Consider the following 9,166-nt stretch of genomic DNA (forward strand, 5'->3'; position numbering starts at 1 on the left):
ACTGTTATTTTACATTCAGACATTAAACGCTGATTTTCCTTCAAAGCTCTTTTGGAAAAGTTGAGAAGATCTGAGAAGATCCATCAGACCTGAGAGCAGCATAACGAGCATGGCAGAGTGGCATCAAGTATCATTCCAGCCCTGGCATGAGGATGGCATGATGGTGAATTAATCCCTGTGCCTGCCAGCACACCCATCAGCACCAGTAACCCCAGTATCACCAGTAACCCCAGTATCACCATCAGGAGCAGCAGCTGATGTTCCTGTGAGATCTAAAGATTTGGGAGAGATGATACTGTGTGACCGAGGGGTGCAGATGCTCATCACCACAGTGGGCGCGTTCGCCGCCTTCAGCCTCATGACCATCGCCGTGGGCACAGACTACTGGCTCTATTCCAGAGGGGTGTGTAGAACCAAACTCAACCACGAGAACGAGACCAGCAGGAAGAACGAGGAGGTGATGACCCACTCCGGACTGTGGAGAACCTGCTGCCTGGAAGGTAAACCCCCCCCCCCCCCCCCCCCCCCGACTCTGGTATTTAACCGTGTGAACACCCCGCTGCTCTCATTAATGTTTAACAGGTTTCCACAAGGGGGTGCTATTGCTACCGTGCTAGTTAGTGTGAGCTACTCATCCGGTTCTCTTCGCTAGTCGTGGTGTGAGATCAGACGTGACCTCGGGCCCCGTCCACAGGAACATCAGTCGTTATAATCGCTGTTCTCTTCCTCTTTGTTTTTGGGCGTCACCACATGACCCAAATAAAAAGAAATCATTTATAAAAGTTTACATTAATACATTAAACTCGACGTTTATTTTTAGAACGATACGATGACATCACGGCGTGAGCTCCTGTACGCTCACCGAGGTTTTGTGGAGAACGAGGACGCGGCAGGCCCGAGCCCCGCTGGATGTACTGGAGGGTGAAGGATATGACGGAGCCATTTTTAGCTGCAGCCAATCAGAAAAGCAGATTTCTTTTAGCCAATCACCAGCCAGTGCTACACACCCGTTCAATTTCCAACAACGATCGATGGTTTTATGTTCCTAACCCTAACCCCGCCCCGTTTCTGAGGTTAGTTTTAGTGTTTAATCACTTCCTGATGATGATAAATATCGAGTTTAAACGTGTTTATTTACTGAAATGTTAAACTGTAATAAAGTCAGAACCAGCGTGTTATTGATCACATCCCCACAGCTCGTGTTTATTCATCATTAAAACAGTGAGAAATATTGAAATGAAATCTAACCATGTTCTGTTTCATATTTATTTAATTCTTCTTTAACGTCTCAGGATTTTTCAGCACCTTGAAATTTTCACCCAATCATTTTCATGTAAAATATCAGTTCTGCCTAGCAACAGCACTCAATTGGTCAGAGGGCATTTTTTTGGCCCGCCCTCTCACTGCTGATTGGCTGATGTGGCATTTACTGCCTCCTTCTGTCATAAAAATAGAAACAAACAGCACCAACAATTTAAATCATTATTTCTATTTATTTTCATATTTAGCACTATTTTATCCTGGTCAGGGTCACGGTGGGACCAGTTTCACTGAAATCACCTGGCACAACAGACTAACAGACCCAGGACAGGACGCCGATCCATCGCAGGGTCTCGAACACGCCCCTAACTCATAGCTAATAATGTTGGTATGTAGACGCCCAACCGGTCGACAGCTTTAATTTACCACCCGAGCGCCCCTAGTGGACAAACTGTGTTTAAGTGATCGCTGTAATGTTAGCCAGCTGAGATCACAAACACTCTTCTGTCTAAATGAGCACAAATTCCAGCCGACATTCCAAAATCTTACGTCAGAAAGCCTCTTCTACTGCCGCCCGGTTCTACTGCCGCCCGGTTCTACTGCCGCCCGGTTCTACTGTGCCACCCGGTTCTACTGCCGCCCGGTTCTACTGCCACCCGGTTCTACTGCCGCCCGGTTCTACTGTGCCACCCGGTTCTACTGCCGCCCGGTTCTACTGCCGCCCGGTTCTACTGCCGCCCAGTTCTACTGCGCCGCCCGGTTCTACTGCGCCACCCGGTTCTACTCCCACCTGGTTCTACTGCACCGCCCGGTTCTACTGCGACGCCCGGTTCTACTGCCGCCCGGTTCTACTACCACTTGGTTCTACTGTGCCACCCGGTTCTACTGCCGCCCGGTTCTACTGCCTCCCGGTTGTACTGTGCCACCCGGTTCTACTGCCGCCCAGTTCTACTGCGCCACCCGATTCTACTGCCGCCCAGTTCTACTGCCGCCCGGTTCTACTGCCGCCCAGTTCTACTGCCCAGTCGCCCATTCTACTGCCACCCGGTTCTACTGCCACCTGGTTCTACTGCCGCCTGGGTTTACTCCTGCCCAGTTTTAATGCCGCCCGGTTCTACTGCCGCCCGGTTCTACTGCCGCCCAGTTCTACTGCCGCCCAGTTCTACTGCGCCACCCGATTCTACTGCTGCTCGGTTCTACTGCCGCCCGGTTCTACTGCCGCCCAGTTCTACTGCGCCACCCGATTCTACTGCCGCCCGGTTCTACTGCCGCCCGGTTCTACTGCCGCCCAGTTCTACTGCCGCCCAGTTCTACTGCGCCACCCGATTCTACTGCTGCTCGGTTCTACTGTCGCCTGGGTTTACTGCCCCCCGGTTTTATTGCCCCCTGGTTCTACTGCCGCCCGGTTCTACTGCCGCCCGGTTCTACTGCCGCCCAGTTCTACTGCCGCCCAGTTTTATTCCCTCCCGGTTCTACTGCTGAGGTTCTTTAGGATGTTCTGCATGTCTGCTGTTGGTTTCTGCTGTTCCAGATGTTGGTGTGTGTTCAATTAAAGCAGCGAGTCTGTTGTGTGTGTGTGTGTGTGTGTGTGTGTGTGTTTAGGGAGAATTGAGTGCATGAGGGCAGTGACGGTGTGTGGGGGGTGTAGGGGGGTGGGTGAGGGGTTGTTGTGCAGTGGAATGAGGAGGAAAAAAGCACAAAGAACGAGTGATGAAGAAAAGAAGCATCTGCCCTCAGGGGGGCACGGCCTGTCACACACACTCTCATCACACACACACACACACACACACACACACACACACACCAATGCACGTCGCCTAGGAAACAGGCCTCGCCCGGCTAAAAATGAGCAGGCGAGAGGAGATTCTCTCATCAGCTTCGTCCTTCATCATCCTTCTTACTGAGGAGAAACGAAACACACACACACACACTCTCTCTCTCACACACATACACTCATACACACACACACACACACACTCACATACACACACACACACACACACACACAGTGAGAGGGGCTGTTTACAGACGGTGGCTCTGATCTTCTCAGGAGTCCCTCAGTATTTAACACTTAGAGCTGGACGACAGGAGGTTAAAAAACCATCTCTCTAAACAGTATCAGCACAAATCCCCACAGTTCTGGTTCAACATCCTGTGGTCTGATGAGATAAAACCTTCAATTCCACTCAGAACCACTTACACTCCACACCCACTCCTCACACTCCACACCCACTCCTCACACTCCACACCCACTCCTTACACAAACTCAAACTCAAAAGAAGCTTTATTGGCATGACAAATAAGGACATTCGTATTGCCAAAGCAAGTTACAGGGAAATATAAAAAATAAAAACAAAAAACAAAAATATACAGAACAGTTACATGTGCAAAAGAATTATAAAATAGAATAAAATATTAATAAAAACAGTGCAAAATAATAACAATAAAAATTATAATATTTACATTAATGAGGTAATAATAACGATCAGTTTGTGTGTGTGTGTGTGTGTGTGTATGAGTGTGTGTGTGTATGAGTGTGTGTGTGTGTGTGTGTGTGTATGAGACATGGTCACCCACTGTCCCTCACCTGGTGGCAGGTGTGAGTATAGAGTGCTGCTAGTGTGCAGCTCTCTCTGTGTTCCCCCAGTAGGTGGGGCAGTTTGTCGGGGTCTGGGAGGGAGGTGAAGTTGGGGATGATGTTATTAAATTTAGGGAAGAATTGGGAGTGGACGTGGTGGTACTTGGTACACCGGGTGAGGAAGTGCAGCTCCGTCTCTACTGTACTGAGAGTGCAGTGCTGACACAACCTCTCCTCCCGGGGCAGCCAGGACCGGGTGTGTCGCCCCGTCTCCACGGCCAGGTCGTGTGTGCTCAGTCTGTACCTCGTCAGGGTGTTTCTTAATTTAGGGTCGGATACTGCGCTCAGATAATCTGCTGCACTGTAGTGTCTGTTTAGGGCCAAATAACAAATAACAACAAATAACAAATAACAACAAATAATAAATAATAAATAACTGCATTTTACTTTGAGTTTTAGTTTCAGTTTCCCAATAATTCAGATATTTAGTTCTGAGTTTTTGTGTAATTTGGTTTATTCTAATTGGGTTTACAGATTTCTCCTGTTCCTGAGTCTTTATTGTGTTAGTGGTGTATCTGTGTGTGTTAGTGGTGTATCTGTGTGTGTTAGTGGTGTATCGGTGTGTGTTAGTGGTGTATCTGTGTGTGTTAGTGGTGTATCTGTGTGTGTTACTGGTGTATCTGTGTGTGTTAGTGGTGTGTCTGTGTGTGTTAGTGGTGTATCTGTGTGTGTTAGTGGTGTGTCTGTGTGTGTTAGTGGTGTGTCTGTGTGTGTTAGTGGTGTATCTGTGTGTGTTAGTGGTGTATCTGTGTGTGTTAGTGGTGTATCTGTGTGTGTTATTACAGTGTCTGTGTGTGTTAGTGGTGTATCTGTGTGTGTTAGTGGTGTGTCTGTGTGTGTTAGTGGTGTATCTGTGTGTGTTAGTGGTGTATCTGTGTGTGTTAGTGGTGTGTCTGTGTGTGTTAGTGGTGTATCTGTGTGTGTTACTGGTGTATCTGTGTGTGTTAGTGGTGTATCTGTGTGTGTTAGTGGTGTATCTGTGTGTGTTAGTGGTGTATCTGTGTGTGTTACTGGTGTATCTGTGTGTGTTAGTGGTGTATCTGTGTGTGTTAGTGGTGTATCTGTGTGTGTTAGTGGTGTGTCTGTGTGTGTTAGTGGTGTATCTGTGTGTGTTACTGGTGTATCTGTGTGTGTTAGTGGTGTATGGGTGTAGTGACTCAGGACCAGTTGGATGAGGGGACTGGTATGTTTGCTCAGCTCTTGGTGTTTCAGGGCTTTATAATGATAAGATTGGGGGTCGCTCTCATTTAGATGGTTCCAGAAGTTGATGCTCTTCTCTGTATGTTTATAATTAGTGGAAATCGGCCTAATTCTGCCCTGCACGCATTGTTTGTGGTGTGTCTGTGTGTGTTAGTGGTGTGTTAGTGGTGTGTGTTAGTGGTGTGTTAGTGGTGTGTGTTAGTGGTGTGTTAGTGGTGTGTGTTAGTGGTGTGTTAGTGGTGTGTTAGTGGTGTGTTAGTGGTGTGTTGGTGTGTGTTGGTTGTGTGTCTGTGCACCTTTAGGATGCTTTTACAGAACTCTGTGTGCAGGGTCTCTAATGGATGTTTGTCCCAATTATGGAATTGATGGTGTGTAAGCGAACCCCAAACTTCACTGCCATATAGAGCAATCGCTTCAATTATTGATTCAAAAATTTTAAGCCAGATTCTAATCGGAATTTCTACGAATGTTTGATGTTTTATGGCGTCGACGCCCTGCGAGCTTTTTCTCTCAGTTCATTTACTGCCGGGTTAAAGTTTCCTGTGGAACTGATGTTTAGTCCGAGGTAAGTATAATCTTTAGTGTGCTCAATTTCATGGTGTCCTAATTTATATGTGTGTTTGGTTCCCTGAGATCTGGCTCTTTTCTGGAAGGTCATAATTTTGGTCTTTTTGAGGTTGACGGTCAGGGCCCAGGTCTGACAGTATTGCTGCAGCAGGTCCAGTTTGTGCTGGAGACCCTGAGCGCTGGGGGACAGCAGGACCAGATCATCTGCATACAGCAGGAGTTTAATCTCGGAGTCGTGTAGAGTGAGACCGGGCGTGGCTGAGTGCTCTAACATGGAGGCCAATTCATTAATATAGATGTTAAATAGAGTTGGACTTAAACAGCAGCCCTGTCTCACTCCACGCTCCTGAGAGATGAGATGTTTCTCTTACTGCCGATTCTTATTCCACACTGGTTTTCTGTGTACATGGATTTAATAAGATCAGATGTTTTACCCCCTACACCGCTCTCTAACATTTTATAAAACAATCCTTCATGCCAAATGGAATCAAAAGCTTTTTTTAAATTAATAAAACATGCAAATATTTTAGAGTTATTTTGAACTACATATTTTTCGATCAGGGTGTGTAGGGTGTAAATATGATCGGTAGTGCGGTAATTTGGTAGGAAACCAATCTGACTTTTACTCAGGACGTTGTGTTGGGTAAGGAAGTGTAATAATCGTGAGTTAATGATACTACAGAATAACTTCCCCAGGTTACTGTTCACACAGATGCCCCGGTAATTATTAGGGTCGAATTTATCTCCACTTTTGTAGATGGGTGTTATGCTTACACACACTCCTCACACACTCCCCACGCTACACACACACTCCTCACATTACACACACACCCCTCACACTCTACACACACTTCTCACTCTAGTCAAGTCAAGTCAAGTCAACTTTATTTATATAGCGCTTTTTACAATATACATTGTCTCAAAGCAACTTTACAAAATCCAGGACCAACAGATACAAAAACCCCTGTTGAGCAAGCCGAGGGCGACTGTGGCAAGGAAAAACTCCCTGAAAATTACAGGAAGAAACCTTGAGAGGAACCAGACTCAGCAGGGCCCATCCTTCTTGGGTGGCCTGGAGGATACTTTAAATAAATACACGATTTACACAAATCATACAAACACAGAATTAAATGATCTAAAAGTCATAACTGGTAATAAATAGATAAATAAACAATTAAATAATAATAGAGTTGTTATCCGCTCTAGTCTTCAATAAAGTCTGTAGTGATTTCTTGTCGTTGCAATTACTCCAGACCCGTCACATCTGACAGGAGAAGCATCGTTGTCCCGGCAGTCTCGACTTTAATCCTTAACCTCGGCGGGTAAACAGGTTTCCATCAGAATGCCCTCGGGGTAAAACAACAGAGAATGTAGTTAATAATGTACAATGCTAGTTGACAAACAGTTTTACAGAGAGTTTTAGACTCCGGCAGCCCTAATTATTACAGCATAACTAAAAGGGAGAGCGAGCAGGTAACAAGGTCTCTACACACACTCCTCACTCTCAAACTCAAAAGAAGCTTTATTGGCAGGACAAATAAGGACATTCGTATTGCCAAAGCAAGTTACAGAGAAATAATACAGTTTTTCTGAATTGCTAAAACACATTTTCTGAAATGACCTCTCCTCTCAAAACAGTAAACACAAAACCCAAAATGTAAGCTACTTTCACAAAACCTCTGACTTGTCTTGCAAAATCAAACAATCAACTAAAAACTATTTTATCTTTACTCAAAATCAAACACGTCCATCAAAATACACACAAATCCAGCCAATGTATGAACACTACACAGCAGTTATTACACACTACATAAAACAATACAAAACACTGTGCTTTTATCATAGCAAAACCAAATATCTTTATTCAGGAATTCTGAAATGTTTTTTGTTTACATAAAAACATATTTACTGAAGTGTTTACATATTTAAATACTAGGTAACAAACAAAGAAACACAGTATATGAACTGCAATATATTTATTTAATGTATATACAGTTTGCAAAGTTAATCATTTATTCTGACACAGGACCATGTCTCTGGGCTCGGTCAGGCCACAGGACTTCATCTACATCACAGGCAGTATTCTCCCTATCTAGACAATGCAAAAAAAAATCCATGCAGATTCCAGGCTTGGGAAGAATCCACTCCAATGTCATCACATACTGCATCCATTGACTGGAGCAGATTTTTCTGGGTACGCCGAGTAGAATTCCTCAAATGATTTTAGGAAGAGAGAGTATGGTTGAAGGCTTAGATTTATGAAACAGAGGTTATTGATAAACCACTAACGTTTAGACGAAGGTGAAAGCTCACATTGGTCAAACAACAACGTACACAGGGTGGTGCTCTCTCAGCTCAGGATCCCCTGCTGAAGTCCAATCAAAGCATCTTGTAGACCATCCAGAAATGTTAGTAGTACCCCACTGCTGTTGATGGCCGCACATACATTTTACATTTTCAGCAATATGCAGACACTTTTATCCAGACAACTTACAGTATACAGTCTAAGCAACTGAGGGTTACGGGTCATGCTCAAAGGTCCAACAGTGGCAACGTTGCAGTGGGTTTACTAGTCCAGTAAATTAACTGCTAGGCTACATGTTCACATTGCCACCACAATGATCAGGCATTTCTATAATTGCAGGTTGATCAGTTATGTTTGATATGTATGATATATGAAACTGATATGTTTATCAGTTGAGACCTCTTCTCCACCTCTTTGTGAGAATAAATCCAGCTTTGTTCAAATGTAAACATTCATGGGGTCTCTCCGGGGTTTTAGTTTAAAAGTGACACATCATGACAGACCTCATGTTGTCATGTATAAGGTGTCATTGTATAAATGTGCTGCTTTACACAGAATACAGTATTTGATATAACTGCTCTTGTTCTTGGTCATCCTCATCTTCCTCCTCGTCCACCACCTCTGACATGTCCTTCTCTTCTTCTTCTATTGTTGCCCTTTATTGCTAGTCACAATACAGCTCAGAAATGCCACATGCATCTGAAATGACTTTTATTCTGTTTACCTAATCATTTTAACCCTTTTTACTGATATGACACATGTGTGAACAGTTTTTACCTGTAGTGTGTTAACGATGACAATAGTGTGTTTGTTGTGTTTAATCTTTGTGGCATGTGTGTGTCATTTTGCATCAAAGTGCCTTACCATGAGAAATGTGTGTTAGTCAGTGAGAATGTGTTTTGCAAAAAGGTGGGTGAGTGAGTGGGTGAATGAGTGGGTGAGTGAGTGAGTGAGTGAGTGAGTGGGTGAGTGAGTGAGTGAGTGAGTGGGTGAGTGAGTGAGTGAGTGAGTGGGTGAATGAGTGGGTGAGTGAGTGAGTGAGTGGGTGAATGAGTGGGTGAGTGAGTGAGTGGGTGAGTGAGTGAGTGAGTGAGTGGGTGAGTGAGTGAGTGAGTGAGTGGGTGAGTGAGTGAGTGAGTGAGTGAGTGGGTGAGTGGGTGAGTGAGTGAGTGAGTGAGTGGGTGGGTGGGTGAGTG

The 9,166-nt window shown here is 44.9% G+C and overlaps 1 protein-coding gene across 1 annotated transcript in view; it reads left to right on the top strand.

Moving 5' to 3' along the window:
• Positions 1–209: 209 nt before the first annotated feature.
• The window catches only part of cacng3b (calcium channel, voltage-dependent, gamma subunit 3b), a 19,214-nt gene continuing 10,257 nt past the window's right edge, over positions 210–9,166 (top strand). Inside the window, exon 1 of the mRNA XM_063018731.1 lies at positions 210–500. Coding sequence (XP_062874801.1) covers positions 290–500 — 211 coding nt within the window. The 5' untranslated portion in view covers positions 210–289. The remainder of the gene's footprint in view (positions 501–9,166) is intronic.

The sequence above is a fragment of the Trichomycterus rosablanca genome, chromosome 22 (assembly GCF_030014385.1).
Source record: "Trichomycterus rosablanca isolate fTriRos1 chromosome 22, fTriRos1.hap1, whole genome shotgun sequence".
Taxonomy (NCBI): Eukaryota; Metazoa; Chordata; class Actinopteri; order Siluriformes; family Trichomycteridae; genus Trichomycterus; species Trichomycterus rosablanca.